Below are 23,017 nucleotides of genomic sequence, written 5' to 3'. Positions count from 1 at the left end.
TTGAAGGGTACGTGGAGAAAGTTTAGGCAGTATAACGGCAACAATAATATTCAAAGCTGAAGACTTGTGTATAAATAGGGCTGAGATATATCAAAGTAGAGGATCAGATGATTAACATCCAACACTTACAGTATACATTGTAACCTACTTTTCAACTTAGTGAATTATCTTTCGAGCTGGGCCGAGCCCACCCGCGGTTTTTACCTCACAAGGGTTTTCCGCGTCACCAATCTTTCGTCTTATTTACTTTATCGCACTTTATTTTGATTCGCTTATATCGTTATATTAGCTTGGCATTTAACTCACAAAATCTGGTTAAAACAGATACCAATTATTGTTATAAAAATAAATATATGATAAATATGAAAAAGATATTAAAAAAGTAGTTGATTATATTAATCGGAATATAATGATAGTTAAAATAATTAGAAAATTTTAAGCAAAATTATCGTGTACAAAGCAGGTACGCCTGATTTATGTAAAGTGAAAAAAAGAGAAAAAAATAAGATGAGAAGAAAGATCCGACCCGAATAACAGTGAATGGGCTGGTCTAGTGAGCATCAGGAGGTAATTTGGTTTTCAAAACCCTTGTTTGCGTCCCATAACTCTTTTTGAGCCGTTCTCAACTATTATATATAAACACACACAATCACTCAAAACCCATTTGAAATCGAATGCAACTCGCTCTTCTATTGGCTCTGTTAAACCCTGTTTTGATATTGGATTACTATCCCAACTGGGTTGTTTTCAAGTATCTCAAAGATGGTGTCTTCTTCCTCAACTTCAAGAATTGATGGGGGCCCTCAAATACTGTCTGCTGGCGTGAGAAAAACAATCCAATCCATAAAAGAAATCGTGGGTAATCACTCTGATGCTGAAATTTATTCCACCCTTAAAGAGACTAATATGGATCCTAATGAAACTGCCCAGAAATTGCTCAATCAAGGTCCCCTTTTTTTTCTTGGTTTGTTCACTGTTTTCTTGAATCAGTTTTTATTTTTAGTTTAGTTGCATGCTAATTTGGTGTTTTTTTTGGGGTTTTATAGCCTTGGTCACTTGTTTCGTGTGTCCTTAAAGCTTTTGTTTTTATTGGTGTTTTAACGATTATTTTGTAGATTTTTGGTCTGTGTATATGCTTAGCATATGAAAAATTATTTACGAAAGTGAAAATGATAACCTGTTTTGATTGCATTTGTTAATATCGAGACATTTAAATGACCTTTATTATAAAGTGTAGAAGGACTGTTTTATTTAGCATTCTTCCTAGTATGAAGTTTTTTATATATAAACATTTATAGGACAAATTAGAATAAGGGATGGATAATCAGTAAGTTTGGCTTGTTCAAGAATGCGATATGTCAATGCTTAAATTTTCTAAAGTTTTGATGCAAGATTAGTATTCAGTGGCTTAATAATCTTTTCGAGTGAGGATACTGAGGATTGTCATAAATTAGTTTCCACTTTATGGATTAATTATGAAAGCATGAAAATGCAGAGATTGGGGGTGGGGGAGATATGACATATCAAAACATTATTAACATATGCATGATGTTGTATGTGGCAACTGGCAATAGTTTAAGAATAGGAGTTCTGTTCAAATTAAATTCCGTCGTCCAAGACATCACTTCTGCATGCATGGTTGTTAGAACTTAAAACTGAGTTGATGGCGGTAGAAGCAGGACCTGCTCATGAATCACCACAATCCCCCAAGTGCGTAGTTTATGGGGCAGGTAAAGACTTAAGAAGGATTCTATTAGTTATCAAGATTCCCAAATGAGTATATCCAAATTTTAAAATATCTTTGTATGTTATATAGATTTTGGATTACACATACAGATGAAACTGCCCAGAAATTGCTCAATCAAGGTCCCCCCTTTTTTTTCTTGGTTTGTTTGTTTACTGTTTTCTTGAATTGTTTTTTTTTTTTTTTTAGTTTCGTTGCATGCTAATTTGGTGCTTTTGTTGGGGTTTTATATTTTTTGGTCACTCGTTTCATCTGTCTTCAAAGCTTTTTTTTTATTGGTGTTATAATGATTTTTTTGTAGATTCTGGGTCTGTGTATATGCTTATCATATGAAAAAATTATTAATGAAAATGATAATCTGTTTTAATTGCATTTGTTAATTTCGAGACATTTAAATAAGCTGCTCATGAATCACCACAATCCCCAAGTGCGTAGTTTATGGGGGCAGGTAAAGACTTAAGAAGGATTCTATTAGTTATCAAGATTCCCAATATGAATATATCAAAATTTTAAAATATCTTTGTATGTTACATTGATTTTGGATTACAGTATTACACATACACTTTTAAATAATAATGTATACTCCCTCTATCCCGGTGAGTAGTATACATTTTGGACAGAGAGCTCGGTACGCAGTATAAGGCTCTTAAAAAATTTAGTTTTATGAATTTTTTTAAAAAAATATCTTCAAAATAAAAATTTAGTGTTTACATTTTTATTCAGAAACAAAAATTTTAAAATAAGTTACAGAAATCTATTTCATAGGAACGTTAAAATGCTTGTCAAGCAATGCAAAAAAAACTATTTAGAATTGAGTGGGACGGAGGGAGTAATCATTTACAACTAACTTAGTTACTATCTGCTCCAGCCGGATGTATTTATGAGATGGGGGTCTCGTTTTGAATATTCGCTCCAAATGCTAGCAAAGATGGCAAATCAATGATTGAAAACTTGAATATTGTTGTATAGAGAATTGGTCTTTATCAATTTTTAACAAATGGTGTGTGGCTATTTATATCATAAAATCATATTAAAAGTAACCATTCTTCTTTCTTTGCTAATTGAACACACACTACTCATATTTGCCTTTGACAAGGGTTGAGCCCTAAATTTCCTGTAATTGGGTAAAGGGAAGTACCCTTAACTAGAACCCTTTGGTAATACTAGCTATAATTCATTTCTATTGATTTCCGTACATATTAATATCGAGAGATTTTTGTGGCTAGTTAGATTGTTCCTTATCAGTTGCATTATCAGATTACTTCTGATGATTATTCAATTTGGATTGTGAAAGTTAATGATTTATATTTGCTCTGTTTTCTTCTGTTTGAATGTCATTTTCTGTGGTTATATACATCTGATATGGATGCAAGAATTATTTGGACTGTTTCTGCTCAATTTTTTTCAGGTTATATGGTATTTTTACTTGATAATTATTTTGTTACAGGATGTAATGTGGAAAAATTTGTACATTGTAGCACGATACCTTTTTCATTGCTTTTATGTTATCATTTCGTCTGTTTTTGATTGTCCCTTTGCGTTTTCTCATATTCAGATCCATTTCACGAGGTCAAAAGAAAAAGAGACAAGAGGAAAGAGGTATCACTTTTTACTGAATTGTATGACATGTTCTTCTTAATTGAAAATTAGTTTTTTATCTTATGTTTATTGTTTGTCATGCATTCTTGATATTGGCATCCCGGTGGTAGAAAAATATCTAATATTGCACTAGCCATCATAAAACTGTACCATGATTACTATCTTATTTTAAAAAGCTGATAATAATACTTAGATGGGTTTTCCTTACTTTAAGATATGGTTCATACAAAGTGTTTGTGTCAGGTTACAATGAACGTGGGGCATACTGCATCACAACAGAAAAAGCACAGTGAATCATTAAATCAAGGGAGCAAACACACTGCACATTCTGATCACAGTGTCAGTGGCAAAGGAATTATCCGGAATTCTTTGCCGGGTAAAAAACCTTTACTCTTATATTAGATGTTCAGATTTCTTTGTGTTCCAGCTTTGCTGATGTAATGTTAAAGATGTAGTTCATTTGGAAAATGTATCGTGTATATTGAAATAGCATTGCTTAGTAGGCGTTTGGATCATCGATTGGAATGAGAATGAAGGGTATGAATATGGTGATAAATGTGAACAGAAATTATATAAAATCCCAGGGAATGATTAACCTACCTAATGGGGATGGCTGAATGAGGTTCCCATTCCAAGCAACCAAATTGCTTACCCAAACACTAACGTACAGGATTGAGGTTCTGATTCCTGCTATACGGGCTCATTAACTATGAATAAACCACTTAGGATATGTGTATGGATACCAAATTGTTAGACTCCATAGATATTAAGTTATTCTGTATACGGATACTAAGTTGTCATACTTCTGCTTTAGTCTAGTTCACTTAATTACTTCTGCTCTAGTCTAGTTATGTTAATTGGCAAGAACTTTTTTCTGTTGGTTCAAACACTTTATGTCCCGACCTACCTGTATATGGCTCTTGTGTTTTTTAATTGTCTTATTGATCTTCAGTTCTCTTTTACCTATTCATGCATGCTTACTTTCATACTCTGTCACGAATTAAAGGTTCCTGAAGTGATTTTCTGTAACTTTTTGGTAACTTTCTGTGTTTAGAGACTAGAAGTAACAGAATAACTAGAGAAACAGATAGAATCAAGAGAGGAACAGAGAAACTAGATGAGATTCAGAGCGCGATTCCAGAAAAAAGAGAAAGAAAAGCATAGAACAGAGAATAAGACATAGAAACGCTAGAGAGAGATGAAGTAACAGATTCTGTTATATAGAGAGAAGGAAGTGATGGGAATGTACGTATCATATATTCATCATAATCTAAAATGGAAACATTATGTCAGGAATGGCTTATCTTAGTTGCAGTTCTTGCTAATAGTAGTAGAGTCTTACTATATACTTATCAGTATCAACACAGTAGTATACTTTAGTAATTATAGTTGTGCCACTTCATTACTAGAAGTTAGTTTGCCTATAAATACTTGATAGGCTTTGTATTTCCAGTTATGTTGAATATATGAAATGGAATGATTTCCACCAATCCACTTTCTCTCTCTGTAACTGATTCTCAGTTTCTCTGTAGGGTTGCTAACCCCATTTTATCTCTCTGCTCAATCTCTGTCGTTTCTGTCTTTTCTGTCTCTATCTCTCTCATGTCTCTCTGAATTCTCTCTAACTGACTCTATTTGAGCTGTTATCTCTACTTTACTTGTTCCTGCCTTTTATCAACATAAAACATTGAAAATAGTCTCAAACAGCTCAGGATTCCCCCAATTCCTGACACATTACAAGGGTATTTATAGTAGTCTGCTACTTGCCCCACTTAACTAACTAAAGAAAGGGCAAAGTACCCCTCTTACTATACCCTACCTATACAGTAGATTAAAACTGTCTTTCCTATCAGCTCTGCTCATTTAGTAGTACTCTATGTTGAATTTCATTCTTCTGTTGTGTAACTCTTGGTATATTTATCTGAGATTCTTCATTAGGTCGTTTATAATATAGGCTATTAACATTTTTATTATTTGTTAATTGTTGTTTTCTTATGATAGATGCAAAGGCTAGCAGAGAGTTCCGTGTTGTGAGGGACAATAGGACTAATCATAAGCCAAGCAGCAAGATAAAGCCTCCCTTGCAAAGCCAAATATCTTCAAATGAACTAGAAGTCCCGAAGTTTGCCAATAAGAGGTACTGTATATGTCTCGTGGCTTTTTTTTTTCCCTTTACAAAAATTTACCATTCTAGGAATGTATTGATCGGCTGGTTTAGTTTTTTTCTTTGGTTAAATCTCCTACATTTACTTGGGGCCTGCACGCTTGAAGTTCCCTGAATGAACCTAAGGATTTCCTGGAGTTCTACATTTCCTCGTCTGTTTGTGTATAAATATGTTATTTATTTCCCTTCTCAGCAGCTTGAACGTGACTTCTAATGAGCAGAAACAGACAGTTGTGCGTCATCTAACTAAATCTTCAAATGGAACGACTGAGACACAGCCTAGGCAGCCAAGGGTTGTTCAGATTAATAATAAGAAAGAATCATTGGAGGATAATCGATCCGCAGTTATAAAGCCTGTTACACAGATTCAAACTAAGAGCACAAATGATTCCCATCTATCTGCAACTTTATCTAACAACTCTGTGGCAGGGGTATACTCTTCATCTTCTGATCCTGTACATGTACCTTCTCCTGATTCCAGACCAGCTGCTAACATTGGAGCAATTAAGCGTGAAGTTGGGGCTGTTGGTGTACGTCGTCTGTCTACAGAAGTTTCTCCCAAAGGTTCATCACCACAATCTAATTCTTTTCCTAATACACATTTGGGACGTGATGGTCCGTCAAGAGATTCATATCGATCTTCTGCTTCCCTGTCTAAAAGCAGCCATCCTAGTCAAGCTCCTGTTAATGACTCGACTTTGAAGAATATTCCAGTCAATAGGCCATCTGTTAATAATCAGCAGGTTAACAGACAGCATCAATCTGGTGGTCATCAAAAAGGTAATCATTTTCTGCAGAACTGTTTCTCCTATGTTAATACTGTTTAGCTGTTCAATGCTCATTCTAGAACAGATGCATGGAACACAAGTTTGTATTTTAAGTTGCATTCTGCTATTTATTTGTTCCAAAAACTGTTTTGGATTTTTATAAATTGTAAGTAATACTTTGAAGGTTTTTTTAGAATTGACAAATTTGTAAACCAGATGAAGACGACAATTTTTTTTAAAAAAACAATTGGTGTTTGGGTTTGGGAATCTTATGTGAAACTCGAAAGAGAACAGCTGGATTTCCCTTTAATAGATTGGGTAAACAATTTGGTAACATGACACAGCATACAATAAATATGTATATTATTTATTTATTATAAAATCACTAAATTCCTCCCTGACAAAAAAATAAATAAAAAATCACTAAATTCCTTTTTATTTTTTTTTATGTATAAACATAGATAATCTGTAATTTATCATATATTTTATGTCATGAAAACACAACTCAAAATTATTAAGTTTATTGTAAGTCATTTACTGTCGTGTGTGCGTAACGTTTGTGACATGAAACACCATTTACACGACATATTTTGTACAATTGCTAGGTCTAGTTTTTGAAATGTTATATATTCTCTTTCATGAAGGCTGTTCTTAGCCTTTTTTTATGTTTAAGTTTAAATAAATCTTCGAAGCAATAAATTGGAAGTTTTTAACTAAAAGAACTTGAAATTCATTATATATGTGTAAGGCAGCTAGGAGAACCATTCGGATTTGGTGCTGACTATTGGTGATTGCAATTTAATAGTAGATATTCCGATGTTGGTTTTTCTACATAATTTCAGTGTTGCTTTCGTCGCTTTGATAGTTAACAGTGTATGGATTATAAAAACCATCATTTTCTATTTTTATTATTCTTGTTTTCTTTATTGTCTTAAAAGCTATTTCATAACATAGCTGGCTCTCATCGTGAATTTATAATTGCTTTTGTGATGTTTAATTTGCAAAAAAAAAGAAACCCTTGTAATTAGGACCTCAATATATAGAATACAAATTAGTGGCCAAATTAAGTCCTTCAAATATACGCGTTTCTTAATATTTTTGGTGCTGCAAGTGCGCATTGGCTTTAATAGCATCACTTAATTATTTCAAGGGGAGGGGACATTGTAGACTACCCGCTTATGTTTAGTTTCGCTATATATGGTCAGATTAGACAGTGTTCTAGAAGTTATTAAGTGGTGTGTTAGTTTTTATAAATACTCCTTCTATATTATTATATGACGCTTTGATTTTTGGCACACATATATAGGTGTGTTGACCACATTTGAAATTATTTTATTCATGAATAAAATTATATAACAAAAATTTTAATTCACAAAAAAAAATTATAAATAATAATTTTTACTATGTGGTTAAACTACGTAAAATTGTGTGCCAAAAGTCAAAGCGTAATTTATTAAAAAATAAAAGGGAGTAGTGGTATGGAGGACTTTAATGTTAGAAAAAGATGCACACTTTTTTTTTGTTTCTTTATATAAATATATTAACAAAAAGGGCACAGCCGTAGCCAGTTTCTTGCACACAATTTATATGTGTGTAATAATGAAGAACACCATTGATTATGGTATCCTAATGCAATAGCATCCTACTCTATAGTTATAGTTTATTATGTGTCTCAGCCCTTCAGGCAATTAAGATGGTGCTTATGCAGCATATTTTAGCCTTCAAATATGGTGTTAATGTTAAGAGGAGAGGGAGGGGAATTTTTTTTCTCTTATTCCAAGCCAATCACCCTCACGAAAGTGCTCAAATTCTGAGAATGAAAAAGATACTTGATCACTAAGAATTGCCTGTTACAGATCTTAATGTAATGACCCTACTGCTGCCAGTTTATGTTTTAATGAAGAACTCCAGGCATCTTAAAACCTTTTTCTTTTAGTCCGAATGACATATGTATTGAGTTTTCCTAACAACTGATCACAAGGTCTATCTGTAGTTTCTTCACATTCTAACAAGGAGTGGAAACCTAAATCAACCCAAAAACAAAGCACCGGTCCTGGAGTTATTGGAACACCATCAAAATCTGCTTCCCCTCCTGCTGATGCCTTAAAGAATTTGGAAACAGAATCAACTCAGTTGCCATCACATGTAGACATCTCGGACAATGAGAATGTAATTATAGCTCCACATATACGAGTCTCCGCAACTGACAGGTTTCGAGTGACTTTTGGCAGTGTGGGTACAGAGTTTGAACCTTCCAGAAACCCGGGGTTCGAAGCAGTAAAAGTTGCAGAGGAGCCTTTGATTGATCCTTCAGGAAGGTTTGTTTCTCAAAAACCTGCAGTTTACTTGTTTGCTTGCAGTGTGAGTATTGTTGCAAGTTTGTCATGACTTTGTGGGGATATATATCAATTTTGAAGCAGTGTGTAAAGCAGTATACACATAGTGGTTTGTTTTGCAATGTTATTGTCTAGTTGATTTGCAACACCCTAATTAAAACTGATTACGTGAGATGTATGACAGTGTATCAGTTGCTACTCCTGACTCTTCTGGTGATGAATCTTCTGGAAGTAAGCAAGAAGACTTGAGAGATGAAAATGTTCGCAATTCTGGTAGCAGTTCCCCTGCGTCTGCAGCAGTATCTGAACAGCAATTGACCAGTAGGATAGAATCATCAGGTCCTCAGGATATAGACAAGGGGGCAGAGGTTGAATTGGTGCGTAATAACAGTCAGTCTCACACTCCATCTCAGTCACAACCACACCAGGATCCTTCCCAGTTACCAATATTTTCTGTGAGTGCCATAAATGAGTTTGTTAAATATTTTATGCTATTCCATTGGGTTTGCACTTTGGTTTATGATGTTTGTCCTTGTTTCTAAGTTGAACTATGTTTCACGAAAAATGTAATATAATGTTCTATTAACTAATTAATCATGTTACCTAATAAAATGTGAACAATGTTGCTATATTGGTATTAACTTATTGATGCCGGACAAAACATATGGTAGGAGAATTCAAATAAACTAAGTACAAGAAACTAAAAAACTAGGTTGTTTTTTTAAAGTAAAATGGCTACCCTGAGCTATCTCATTTGCTGAATAGATGTGAAGGACAGGAGTTTCAAAGATAAATCAACTGAGGCCTTAATCATACTGGCTAAACAAAAAGTTGAAAACTAAGACAGCTATAAAAGGGGAACATGGGAAATAACTGTCTGATAAACAGGAAAACTGGGAATAACTGCAACTTGCCAAAAAAAAAAATGATCTCAGTGCTGGTATTGGTCCTCGCTGGTCATAAATCTCTGGTAGTGATATACAGTTCTTATATCCATGCATGTTGTTCTGGTTAACTTAATTCCAATAAATATGTTTTTGTTAATTGTGTGTAGGGTCAAGTAGCTTTTGCATCTCCGCAGGCTATGTTCAAATATATGTACATTTTTTGTAAATCTGCCTTTGTTTTCCAATCTCAATCTGACATCCTGTTTTGTGGTTGTCTGTATACAGTCATATGATCCCCAGAGTATGTATGACATTCCGTATTTTCGATCATCAGTCGATGAAACTGCAAGGGTGCAAAGTCTGCAGTTTCCTCAGGAGGTAACACTTAGTTTACTTTTACTTGCAAAATATCATCTTGTTTATATCTCTCCCACATGTGGGCATGACAAATCTAGCTCTTGATTGCTGCTTCCTTTCTGTATGGTTGCAGGCTATAAGCTCACATACAGTAAATAACATCCCATCATCTACGGTAGCCATGGTGCAACAGCCGCAGTTGGCGCAGATGTACCCGCAAGTTCATCTTTCTCATTATGCTAATATGATGCCATATCGTCAATTCCTCTCTCCAGTTTATGTTCCACCAATGGCTGTGCCAGCAGGCTATACTAGTAACCCTTCCTATCCTCATCCATCAAGCGGCAACAGTTACTTGCTGATGCCCGGAGGTAGCTCCCATCTGCCTGGAAGTGGGGTCAAGTATGGAATCCAGCAGTTCAAACCAGTCCCCACCGGCAGTCCAACTGGGTTTGGCAACTTCACTAATCCAAATGGTTATCCTATCAATGCTCCTACTGTTAGTGCGACAGGACTTGAAGACTCGTCTAGGCTGAAGTACAAAGATGTGAATCTTTATGTTCCAAATCCACAGGTGAGCGTTTTTCTTTACGTTATTTTTTCTTTCTGCTTCTGTTCATAATACAGCAAAAGGAACTTGATAAATAGACTCGTATTGTGATATTGGTGCTTGTTTAATCTATGTTTCTGCAATAGGGTCAAGCTCTGTTATATTAATGAATTATTTGTTCCCGAAAAAGTGTATGAATAGTGTATTGTTTGTTGTGCCTGATTACTTGATTTTCAACAGGCTGAGACCTCTGAGATATGGATGAATCCGAGGGACCTACCTACTATGCAATCAGGTTCATACTACAATATGACTGGACAAACACCTCATGCTGCATACTTGCCATCCCATACCAGTCACGCCTCGTTTAATGCAGCAGCACAATCTTCTCACATTCAATTTCCAGGCATGTACCATACTCCACAACCTGCTGGAATCCCCAGTCAGCATCATCCTGCTGTGGGCGGTAATGTTGGAGTTGGATTGGCTGCAGGCGGGCCAGCAGCCCAAGTTAATGCCTTTCAGCAACCTCAGCTGGGCCACATGAATTGGACAGGGAACTTCTGAAGGCCTTTCTAATCCTTGAGAATTTTATTAAAAGGGATTGGAGCTGATTATCTGTGGAAGTCCTCTCCTCTCTTTGCCCCTTTTCTCCTCAAAACAAAACTTAATCTACAAATCAATACATTGAGTTGTGTTCAGTCCTTGCTGGTTTATATCTGTGATTCAGGGGACGGTATGTCAACCTTTATATGGTTGTATGCAAGTTTATTAGGATTAGAGCAGGCTTTCGTTTATAAGTTCGGCCCTATGTTTTTATAGCCCGACTGAAAATATATCTCCAAATGGTTTAATTGTTTTGGAGGTTTATCAGGTCAGGGCAGGCTCTTGGTTTATAAGTCTGCCCTCATTTTTTCAGCAGTCTGTTTTTTCTGATAAATAATCTCAAAATATATCAGTCAGCCCAAATTGGGACATGTAGTTCTAGCATTTACATAACAATGCATTATTTTTTTTGTGTGAACCAAAGTGTCTGTGCAGGAATTCTGTAGTGTAGTATGACTTATGTTTTGAGATAAATGAATCATACTTTGTAATCCCAGTTTCTGAATTATTGGAAAAATAACACTTTTGATGACATATTGACCTTTCTTTTGCCAGTTGTGAACTTATATGTTTCTACATTTTCCAGCTATCAGTTATATATATTTCTTTTAGTTACTTTATGTATTGACCATCTATAAGCCATGGTTGTGTGCCTCTTTTGACAATTATTAGTTCTTAGACAGATTTAGTGTTGAGTATACACTCGCATCCCCACCCCTTGTGCAGGTTTAACAGTAGTAACACTAATTATTTTTCGTATTTAACCTTCCGGACTGCTAGGTTTAATTAATGCTTAGTTTTATCCCTTGTCTAATTGTACTGGGCAGTTGATATCCTGTTAATAATACTGATCAGGACCACTTATCTGTAGGCTTGCAGGGAGGAGTCTGTATTATAATGAAGGGAGACTGATACTTTAAGACAACTTGTTCCAACCTTTATATGGTAAACTTAAATTTTTCGTATTATATAATTGCTTATGGAGTGAGTCCAAAGCTATCAGCATGCGGGCTGATTGTTCAATAGGGTTAGCTTCTAATACCAATAATCTTTATTACAAGTTCTATGCATTTACAAGTATTGAACATGCAATAACAAATCTGTGTCTAGTTGAGTTTGGATTTATTACTTTTACCTTATTTTAGTTTGTGGAAAGTGCACCCCATGAAGTTCACTGCACACAAGGACCACCTGTTTTTAATCTTGTTAGCAGGTAGTATAGGTCGTATGTATTGATGAGTAGGGCATTTCAAACCAAACGCATTTACGATATTGGGTTCCCATGTTCTTATGATGACTACTGCACTCCGCATAGCATTGTTATATATGCTCTAGGCTTTGTAGCTATCTTTTGTACTTGCCTTGCTTATGATAAATCATGCTCATTACGTTTTGTAATTATGGCTTACGATGACTAATGTACTGCCATTCCTTGGTTTTTTTGACTTATATCAGGTCCACACATTAGTAATTAGGGGTGGCTTTTATGTGTTTTTTTTTTTCTTTTGGCATCATTAATTTTTGTTAGAGAACTTGTTATTTAGTAGGCATAGGAGTAATCTGTACATTTTGATCCCTGGACACTTTCACGGTTTCACTGGTACATATACCACTATTTCTCTCGTGAATAAGAGCAACGTAAGGTCTGTATACATCTTATCTTCTATTCATCTTGTGTGCAGAACTTATACAAATTCCCATTCTCTTCCAAGTTCCATCTCTATTCTACTATCCTTAGATTCTTAGTAATGATATCCGTAGAGGAGAATAATCAACTATCCGAGACATAATTATTCAGAAAGATTCTTAGTAATGATATCTGTAGAGGAGAAGTAATTAACTGTCCGTGTTCCATACTAGATACAGTTTATTATTTGTTGATACGAGACATAATTTTTCGGAAAGAAAGATTCTCAACTGTAGTAATTATTATGATCCCGAATGTGGAACCCAGAATGTTGAAGTCATAGGAGTCTGATTTTCCACTGTCAACTTCCAACAGTGTGAGCTTGTTACTTGAAAAGAATCATCTATATAATTACCTTTTCCTATTTCCACACGGTTGGTTAGTTTTAGTGGATCTTATTCTAATCTTAATCTCTGTTGGATGTGTAAATATATTTCAAGTTTGCTAAGCACGGGGACAATCATTGTCAAGGAAACCTATCTTGCCTTTTAAGCTGCTGCTCATCACATGGATATGTTTCTTTTCAACTTTTTTCTCTCAACATTTTCTTAAAACTTCCCAATCTTACATATATTTGTTTGTGCACTCGAGTGCTTGCAAATACGAATGCATTTTTATAGGTGATTTTGCTAACCATCAATTATTAGCACTGCGGAAAAAAATTGTCGGACCGTAAAAACACCGACTGATTTTTTCATTGTATCTCCTGTACTTTCATCAAAAATCTAAGTTGCAACTTTCAATTGTAAAAAAAAGTTGTAAAAAATTGTTGATAGTATGTCGGATTAGTAAAAAACCGTTGATAGTATACTGTAGTATATATATGTCTGGAGCCGGACACTTCTAACAGCCTGGGAGAGACTTGTTTTGGACAAATATAACCGGTTACAAATTGCAGATACAACTTGTATGTCATTTATATAAAAGAAGTCTAAGGTTGAGTTCAAGTATATATATATATATATACACCCCCTCAGTCTTCTGAGTTGTATACGCAGAAACACGACACGCATTTTAATGCTCATCTAAAATATAGTTTTATAATTTACTTTTAAGATTATATAAGCATTAGCTTTCAAAAAAAAAAAAGGATTATATAAGCTTTAAAGTGGGTGCAAATTGTGAATGTATAGAATTAAATGATAGAGAGGAAATATATATAATTGCATGCCTGCTCTTCTCCAAATCTACAGGCAGGTTTTTCTATTTTTTCCCTCTCCTAGCTGAATCCATTTTTCAAAGAAAAACTTGCAATGGATAACCGGAGTCGTTGCAAACCAGTTATGAGGCGCAAGAACCCTTCATTTTCCTCGTCCCTCCTCGACCACATTTATCATTCTATCGATAATCAACCACCAACAGGAGCAGCAACAGCAGCAGAAGAAGAACGACATCAGAAGCTTGGGAAGAAAAAGATGGAGCAAAACGCGGACATGATGCTCTTGGAAAAAACAGCTGGCAGAAGAAAATCAGCCAGTGCTGAATACTACGGTGATCTGAGCTCAAATTATTTTCCGCAATCCTTTAGCCTCAACTCCTGCTCCACCTCTTCAGATTCTTCGTTCTGGACGTCATCCGAGTCAGAAACTTCTAAGTCATATAAACCGAAACTAGCAGTAAAAACAAGTTTTTCCTGTCAACAACACCAGGAGAGGAAGCCAAAGAACGAATGCGGAGGTTTTGTCAAGGCCAAGTCCAGAGCATTGAAGATGTACGGCGATCTGAAGAAGTCGAAACCGACTCAGCCAATTTCACCAGGCAGCAGACTTGCTAATTTTCTCAATTCTCTGTTTACCACAACAGGAAACAGTAAGAAAGTGAAAATCAACGACACAAAATGTACATCCGCGAATGCTGCGTCAGCGTCTTCCAGTTCCAGGTCATGTTTAAGCAAGGCCCCATCTTCACGAGGGAAATTAAGTGACGGTGCCAAAAGGTCTGTCAGGTTTTATCCAGTAATCAGTGTGATGGACAATGGAATTAGGCCGAGTAAAGATACTATTCCTGCCAGGAACTCAGTATGTGGCGAAGAAATCATGGAAAGGAATCGGCGTGCTAGGGAAGTGTTGGACAACTATGAGAAGAGACTGGAAGAACGTCGGATGATGAATAACAATGACGATGACGATGATTGTGAGAGTTGTACGAGTTCTGACCTGTTTGAGCTTGATAACCTTGATTCTGTAAGCCAAAGGTATTGCGAGGAATTGCCTGTGTATGAAACGACATCGCTTGATGCAAACCGAGCTATAGCTCAGGGCTTGACTGTGTGATTGTTAAGATTTTAAGATTGGTGTTTGATCATGTAGAGTTTCCATTGCATGAAGATCAATGAAATAAGATTACTCTTTTTTCCGTGAATGTGTCAATTTTGTGTCGTTCTAAATCTTATGTTTTGTTTGGTTGGGGTGAATGATTCTGGAAAGAATGGAATGAAAAATGAACTATCTTATGGACAATTTTTAAGAAATTTCATTCTTTCCTCCATTCCATTCAGATGGAATGCTCCATTCTCTCTTATTCTTAATTTTTCTCAAATCTCATCATAGCAATTTTGCACTTCCTCAAAAAAATTTCAAACTTTCTTCATATTTCTATTAGTTTCAAGTATTTTTACTCATTTCATTCCGTTCCATTCCATTCTCTCCAACCAAACACAACATTACAGTATAGGTTAAGATTAGAATTTGAGTTAAAAAACAAATTATAATTTTGAGAGTTTGAGTTTAAACGAAAACATCGGTGCGATATCAAATTTTTGATAAGTGAATAGAGATGTCCATATCAATAATTTAAGTGGTGCATAATAAAGGCTAAATGGAAGTGAAATTCAACCAAGGAACAGTAGATTAAAGATTAGTGGTCTCCAAAAGCTTTGGGCACAAAATCTACTATCTTAGATTTTTGCTGGGTTGTCTTTACTGACTTGGCTGGAAAAAGATGCATCTATTACCATCATCATTATAACTTCATAATCTTTTACTTTTCTTTTTCTAATTTGAAATTTTGTTTCCTAATCATCCCCAGTAAGGACCGTTAAGATATTGCTGTGGATTGTGTTCGAGCACACACAGATTTGTTCTTGACTCTTCTCCGAAAAATCTCAAACTAATGGAATTCTTTTGACGGCTTTTATTTTAAATAAATCTTCTTTATTTTTAGAGTTAGTTACATTTTGTAACCCCTAGATTTGCTCCAACCGCAGTTTAGTACCTGAACTTTAAAACGTGGCAATATGCACCCTACACTTAACATTCCCGTGCAAGTTGTAACCCCTAATTAGGGTTAAAAATGGGGCGGGTTCGGGACGGGGACTTCATTTCCCAGCCCCGCCCCACATAATTTTTTCCTGCCCCATCCCCGCCCCATTCCCCGCGGGGATTTATTTTTAATCCCCATCCCCGCCCCATCGGGGACTTAATATAATTTCGCCCCGCCCCGCCTCGCTTTTATAATATTACACTTTAAATAATTACTTTAAAATTAAGTAATTTTTTCTTCAGAATTTAATAAAAATATACGAGACATGTATATTAAAAGCAAAAAACTAATTATAATAGAAATCAAAGAGACATGTTATACATTGTAAAATTATAGTTTTGTGTATTAAAAATAATAATATTAAATATAATAAATATATTATATTAAATATAATAAAAATATTATATTAAATATAATTATTTATTTATATTAAATATATGCGGGGCGGGGCGGGGAATCCCCACGGGGATTCAACAAATACCATACTTGCCCCATATTTTGGCGGGGCAGAAAATCATTCCCCGTTACTGCCCCATTCCCCATATTAGCGGGGCGGATCTGCCCCATTCGGGGCGGGTTAGGGCGGGTTCCCCATTTTCCCCACCCCATTTTTAAACCTACCCCTAATCACTATTCCGTCCAAATCTGCCGTTAGCTTTAACTGTTTGAGAGGTAACAGTGTGTATATTAGTTTTTAACAGCTCCTTTACCCCCTGTGACCCCTCAATGTTTATGTATTATATTTTGAAATTATTTCTGAACACACACAACGATGTAAACAAAAAAGGAAATAATTTTTAAAATATGTATTTATTTTAAAATTTTAAAATAAGTTACATCGTTTATGTAAAAAAAATAAACTTTTAGATTTTAAATCTAGATACATATTTTTTTTAAAAAAATAAATTTTTTTACCTCGTTGTGTGTGTTCAGAAATAATTTTAAAATATAATACATAATTTTTGAGAGGTCACAGGCGTAAAGCAGCTGTTAGACACTAATATACACACTGTTAACTCTCAAACAGTTAAAGTTTACGGCAGATTTAGACGGAATAGTGACTAAGGGTTACAACTTGCACGAAAATGTTAAGTGTAGGGTACATATTGTCACGTTTTAAAGTTCAGATACTAAACTACGTTTGGAGCAAATCTAGAGGTTACAAAATATAATTAACTCTTATTTTTATAACATGGAACTTGAGTTAACACTCGCTTAACAGTTGTGAACATGTAAAATTTGATAATATTTCACTAGTCAAGTACCACTAGCTAGATTTTACGAATCATTAGTAGTGTACTCTAGTCGAATCGAAGCGTGCAAACTTAATTTTCCGGTTCCCACAAGGACAAAATCTTGATGTCTGGTTCTGGATACTAGGCCATTATTTGTACCTATTTTAAATATTATCTTGCTTTTCGTATTATTAGCATGAATTATAGTATGTGCGATATCGATCTGTTCGGTTGGTGAAGTGGGGAACTCTAGTGCAATTATGAAAATTCTGGGATTAATGGTTGCAAACTCATCTATACAGGGATACCTCTGTAGCCTGTAGCTTCTGACTATTCTCTTCCCGGCAAACTTAAACTGCTTAGATCGGGACCTTCTATGATCATCGTTGCTGCGAGACCTGAGTTGCTCGACTATTCATTCCCGTGGCTTGCTCTGATACCACTTTTTAGGACCCTTAGCGGCTAATCACTATACCAAAACGTCCCGGTTCGAGTTAGGGAGATGCTGGATACCCAGACAGAGATCAAACGATAAGTATGATGATGACCATACACCATAAATCTACATGGCCAATTAAGACGAAGATGAAGAAATTAATTGTACAGCGACAAAACAGAAAAGCTACTCAACTGTTTAAGACAAAATATGAGAAGGATTAGAATCCAAATTCAAACAAAATGAGCTGTTGCGATCAAGCGTTGTCAAGCCTTAGGTAGGCATGTTGGGCACCAACCACGCACAAGACTTGCCCACACAATTTCCTTTTACAAGAATTATTTTTCAAATTGCACTTGCCGTGCATTATATTCAGTCGAATGTATACCACATAAATCAAAATTTTAATCCCAACATTATAGCTAATTCGACTCGACCCCAGCCACCGTAATTTGTTCTGAATCCCAACAGACAGTGGCTGCTGGGTCATGCACCTTCTGTTACAGAGCATTATGTCTCTTTATATTGAATTGAATACCACTTAACAGGAGTTTAAGTGTTTAGGTACTAATACTGCTAACCCTGACAAAATCAAATTTAAAATCAGATAAGTTCCACCAGGATCTTCAATTGTTAACACCCTGGCCGAGTAGGTGCTAGTTCTATGTATTGGATCATGACTTGGCTGGCAGTGCGTTACGCAATTTGGTGCTTATTTTTGTCTCCCTCGGCTTCAATGGCAGGCAAGGACTCGCTGTTGCTTGTAGTTTTCCACTACTGATTTCTGATTGGATGGGTTGAGGAAGACCTCGCTGTTATTTGTAGTACAAAGATAAAAAATACAGTTACATGCATAAGAGGAATAGAAACAAAAAAGATATTGTAATCACCTCCTCACATAATTGAATTTGGATGACCTGCAGGAAATTAAACAAGTGGACATGAAATCAATGCATTTGTCTAGGCGAATGGCTACACTTATACACAGAGAAGAAAATGACTCTGGTATCTTAGTTCCAACCACAATTGCAAATTTATCCTAAGCCTGAATCATGGTACTTGTCTGTTATCTCATGGTATATTTGTTAACGGTTACTATTTATCATCTTTATGGCTTTTTTGCGACTTGTGAGATGTCCTCGCCACTTGGCTTCAGTGGCAGTTCTTAGGTTGCGTTCATTTGGATGGAATGAAATGGGGAGAGAATGAAATGAAAAATTATAAACATGTTTTATGGAGATATAAGAAATTATGAGACAATAGTGACTATATATGAATGTCAAAATTTTATTTTTATACTAATTATAGGGACATAATCTTATTCTTTTCAGATACTATATATTTGGAGCCCAAATGAAGGCACAAGAGTTTCTAATAACTTTGATTCAGGCCCAAACTGCAACAAAAATATGAGAAAACAAAGAAATTTTTTGGGCACAAGAGTTTCTGGATTTCTTGTTTGAAACTATTGAGGTCCTGGAAAAGGAAATCACAAGAGATTATCTTCTACACTGATATTCTTTTTCTTCTGTGAGTTTTAATATGAATGTACAGAACATAAATTTAAAGATTGGTGTGTTGGTGCTCTCGATGAGGGTCTATTTCCTCTCCTTTAATTTCTGGTTCTGCAAAAATGATATGCTCCAATTTGTGGTTTCAAAGGACTTGACGCGGGGATGAAATATGGAATAGTACTCATCATAAACATGTCCCTTGAAAATGATTGAGGAAAGTTGAAGCACAGAGACTGCACCAATATGCGATCCTTCTAGGCTTGGATGATTTTTTTGCTAACTTCTCCCTATGCACATGTTGGAAATTTGTCATTTTGAGCACCAATTTGAGTGAGGCTCGGCTACGTGCTCGTGGCGGGTTATGCTTGGATTATGTTCTCCTCCGAGAGAGCTTTCCAATGCATGTTTATTCACTCAAAACGACTAAGGAATGGATGAGTTATGATGATCCAAAGTTGCTTCCTTGGTAGTGGAAAAAAAAAAAAATTGGAATAAAAAGCTTGAATCCCACATAGATTCAATAAAGAGCCTTTAAAGGCTTTATATAGCAAAACACTTTGGTAGTGTCCAAATGTGTTACTAGTGTTATGCTCCACCACCTACGTGCGCGCAGGGGGGTGCAAATTGTGGGATTTCGAGGGAAATTTCGTGGCTTCGCAAGCCTCGGGCTTTTCCGCGTGTGCGACCTGCGGACACGAATGCAGCAAAATCTGGGCCCGAAGAATTCATACGAAAAAACACAGCCTCTCGCATTAAAAACCCTAGCCGCGTCGGTGATAGTTCTTGTTCGTCGAAGGTGCTTACTGCATCGTTTTATCCTGGGAGGCGATCGTTCATCACACACGGTGAGGGCGAAATACGCTTTAAGGAGACAGTTACGCACTGGACTCGGATTTCCGTTCATATAGAAGTTCATCACACACGGTGAGGGCGAGATACGCTTTAAGGAGACAGTTACGCACTGGACTCGGATTTCCGTTCATATATCCTTCGTTCTGTTTTGTCTCCTTACGCCTACTGTTTTGTCACACACACACAACGCACGTACTGTATTGTTGGTTTTTTGCACAGATTGTGCACATTATTCAGATCTCAGAGTCATGAGACCGATGCTAGCGGCTAACATGTTGAGAACTATATCCCTGTAATCAATATCAGCAATCCGAATTGGATTGGATCCAACTGAATCGATATCCAGTTAACTGTTAAATCACATAACAATCTATATATGCTCAGAGAATCTTTTAATCAATTTTTACTTGGGTGACCTTTACCAAAACATTTTATTACCATGCATTCACCATAGGTGATATTACAATCGGACTCCTAACACTGTATTTTGAGCTCTCCTCAATCCAGGTAAGTGAACTGAATGTGACAGTTCCATTCTTGTCACCTGTAAAAACTATTGCTTAATCTGGTGTTGAGAATTGTCCAGAGGGTTTGCGGTGGTCATCATTGCAGAACGAATAGCTGCAGGGCTCCATTCAGGGTGTGCACCTTTTAGTAGAGCTGCAAGACCAGAAGCATGAGGACATGACATTGATGTTCCTGAAATTGCATTGAAATCAGTTGACAATTGTATGTTAGCTGCAATACTAGAAGAATACCCCGGCTGCAATATTGGGATTCCATGCAGTTAAGAGCAATGTCCCGGGTGCCATGATGTCTGGTTTTAAAATACCAGGATAACTAGGCGAAGGCCCCCTTGATGTGTATGCAGCAACCGAAGGAGCGGATTTTGTGCCAACAAAGGTCTGTTGGAACAAGATGCTAGCTGATGGTTTTGAAGTTGTTTGTGCATACTTGATCACATCAAGTCCCTGCTTAGGCCTAATGACTACTCCTGGATAAGGAAAATCATTAAACTCGTATAGTTCTTGATCGTCGGATATAATGATACCAGCAACCGCGTTTGAGTTAGCAACATATGACAACATCTCAAGACCCGAGGAAAATTTATTTTCACATATAATGATAGCATCACTAGGAGCTAATGCTAATTTATTAGCAGCATCGCAAGTAGAAATATTTTTGTTGTAGAAAAGAGGAACATCTTTCACCAAGGCTTTTGCAGGGAACATGCTCCAGCCAGTGAGGCTAACCCCGTTTCCCAAAATCAAGTTTCCTCCAAATGTTCGATAAATGGAGCCTGCTGCCACTGTTAAGACCCATGGAATACCATTATGCAGATATCCAGGATCAGGGCCATCATTTTCAGCTGAAGAAGAAACAAACACACCTCTTTCAATAATCCGAGGCTGGCCATAGACCTGTCGTAGGATTAAGAGAAAGAAACTCAAATGTATGAGTGGTATCAAGTGTAACATTCTTGTCACTATAAGCCGAGACAAACCCTGGAGACTTCTTTATTGATTCCAATTCATCTTTCGACAGCAATGCAGAAAAGCCATGAAACGCATGATCACAAGTGTAGACCAGAGATTGAGACGATTCGAGATTTTGAGTCTTGACAGAATCAATGGTGTTTGAGTACCAAAGATCATGGCTAGCAAGATCCCCTGCCATCAATGATTTGTCCATGTGAACAATGTAAGTAGACCTATCATTTCCAGAAATCAAGATTGCTTGATAAGCAAAACATGCAAATAAAAGAAGAAAGTTCAGGCCCCTTGCACACTCCATTTTCTATGAATTTGCACAAGTATTTATAGTCTGGCCGATGAAACAAACAAAACAGGCCTGTGATTGTTGTTTGTCTTTGTCTACCTAGAATAAAAAAAAAAAATCGGCAATTTGTTCGAATCATATTTATCCTACATTCGGAGTATATGACTAGGTGAAGAAATCACCACATTAGGACAGTAGTCATAAGTTAAAATCAACTTTGCGAATTGCGATCATATATAGCTGGCCACTATTTGGATTTTATTAATAATAGCAAATTATATAAGGTGACTAATTTGTAATTTTTTGTCAGTTATGATGCTTGTTGCTCCACCTCCATTCTGAATGCTGTTCAGTGACTATGTGGTATAGTGCTCACAAAAAACCTGTGTCTTCTTTAAACCCGAGCTGCTCCTCAACATTCCTCAAATTAACAACTGTAAGTTCATCATACAAAACAATTAAGGGGGCGTTTGGACGGGGCAGGAATGAGAATTAATGAGGGATAAAAACTCACCTAAACATCAATTAGTCAACATTAAAAATTAAAAATTACTGGTTTTTAACCGGTGCGAAACACGTGCGGTTATATACTTCATAATTTATTATTTATAATTTAAAAATTTAACATATTAGTATTTTAATATTAATAAATCAAATTTTAATTAAATTATATTAACCAACGAATTATACTTTAAAATTATATATTTACAATTTATTTTGAACATCATTATGAATTTTTTATAAAATATTATATGATAATGTATTATCATGAGTGTTTTTAGGATTTAAGCTGTTTAACAATATAAGATTAATAGACCTCCACGTGTTGTAGAATCAATCGATTTATTAATAAAAATAGATTAAGCAGCAAGATTAAAAAAAAAACAATACTCCCTTGTTTATAATTTTTTGGGTTAATAACCAGATGAGTCACCAGAGTGGAATCAATGTATCAAGTAGGTCACCGAACTCAAAAGAGTCTCAAATTGGTCATTTAAGTCAGTCACCCGTACCTCTAAATATGAGTTGAAGGAGTAAAAATATTATTTATAGATTTACACATTATTTTTGAATGTTATCACAACTATGTACAAGGTTATAATTTCTGTTATTCATGATACTATATTTAGATTTTATCAAGTGTATTTACTATTTTTTTTTATTATATAGTTATTTTCTTTATTTTAGTTAAAAATAAATAATAAAAAAACTTGATAAAATTTATCATAAATAGCAGAAGTCA

The 23,017-nt window shown here is 35.7% G+C and overlaps 2 protein-coding genes and 1 pseudogene across 6 annotated transcripts; 2 read left to right on the top strand and 1 right to left on the bottom strand.

Moving 5' to 3' along the window:
- Window positions 1-603: 603 nt before the first annotated feature.
- Window positions 604-11,564, top strand: LOC108227900 (GBF-interacting protein 1-like). Of its 5 annotated transcripts, XM_017403290.2 has the most exons (11): window positions 1,592-1,730; window positions 1,817-1,866; window positions 3,300-3,343; window positions 3,587-3,719; window positions 5,345-5,480; window positions 5,701-6,287; window positions 8,268-8,592; window positions 8,795-9,065; window positions 9,783-9,875; window positions 9,988-10,428; window positions 10,645-11,564. In XM_017403290.2, the coding sequence occupies exons 4-11, from the start codon at window positions 3,593-3,595 to the stop codon at window positions 10,969-10,971; spliced, it is 2,307 nt and encodes a 768-aa protein (XP_017258779.1). In that variant the 5' UTR covers window positions 1,592-1,730; window positions 1,817-1,866; window positions 3,300-3,343; window positions 3,587-3,592; the 3' UTR covers window positions 10,972-11,564. The 5 variants fall into 5 exon arrangements, with proteins under 5 accessions (XP_017258778.1, XP_017258780.1, XP_017258776.1 ...); XM_017403289.2 differs by lacking the exons at window positions 1,592-1,730; window positions 1,817-1,866 and adding an exon at window positions 604-946; XM_017403291.2 differs by lacking the exons at window positions 1,592-1,730; window positions 1,817-1,866 and adding an exon at window positions 616-964 and having other exon boundaries at window positions 5,989-6,287.
- Window positions 11,565-13,812: 2,248 nt separating this feature from the next.
- LOC108225863 (protein BIG GRAIN 1-like B) lies at window positions 13,813-15,052 on the top strand. Its single transcript, XM_017400817.2, has one exon. The coding sequence runs from the start codon at window positions 13,951-13,953 to the stop codon at window positions 14,968-14,970; it is 1,020 nt and encodes a 339-aa protein (XP_017256306.1). The 5' UTR covers window positions 13,813-13,950; the 3' UTR covers window positions 14,971-15,052.
- A 5,440-nt stretch (window positions 15,053-20,492) lies between these two features.
- LOC108225864 (subtilisin-like protease SBT3) lies at window positions 20,493-21,767 on the bottom strand (annotated as a pseudogene).
- Between the last annotated feature and the right edge of the window lie 1,250 nt (window positions 21,768-23,017).

Source organism: Daucus carota, chromosome 6 (assembly GCF_001625215.2).
Source record: "Daucus carota subsp. sativus chromosome 6, DH1 v3.0, whole genome shotgun sequence".
In the NCBI taxonomy this organism is placed as follows: Eukaryota; Viridiplantae; Streptophyta; class Magnoliopsida; order Apiales; family Apiaceae; genus Daucus; species Daucus carota.
Note: the sequence above shows the minus strand (reverse complement) of the source record. Positions and strands in the feature narration are given on the sequence as shown.

Excerpts from the sequence above, each read along its gene's own strand:
- LOC108225863 (XM_017400817.2), top strand. The coding sequence starts at position 13,951 with ATGGATAACCGGAGTCGTTGCAAACCAGTTATGAGGCGCAAGAACCCT.
- LOC108227900 (XM_017403286.2), top strand. The coding sequence starts at position 763 with ATGGTGTCTTCTTCCTCAACTTCAAGAATTGATGGGGGCCCTCAAATA. Across the intron at positions 3,720-5,344 it reads TATCCGGAATTCTTTGCCGG|ATGCAAAGGCTAGCAGAGAG; the intron begins GTAAAAAACCTT and ends TTCTTATGATAG. Across the intron at positions 8,593-8,794 it reads TTGATTGATCCTTCAGGAAG|TGTATCAGTTGCTACTCCTG; the intron begins GTTTGTTTCTCA and ends GATGTATGACAG.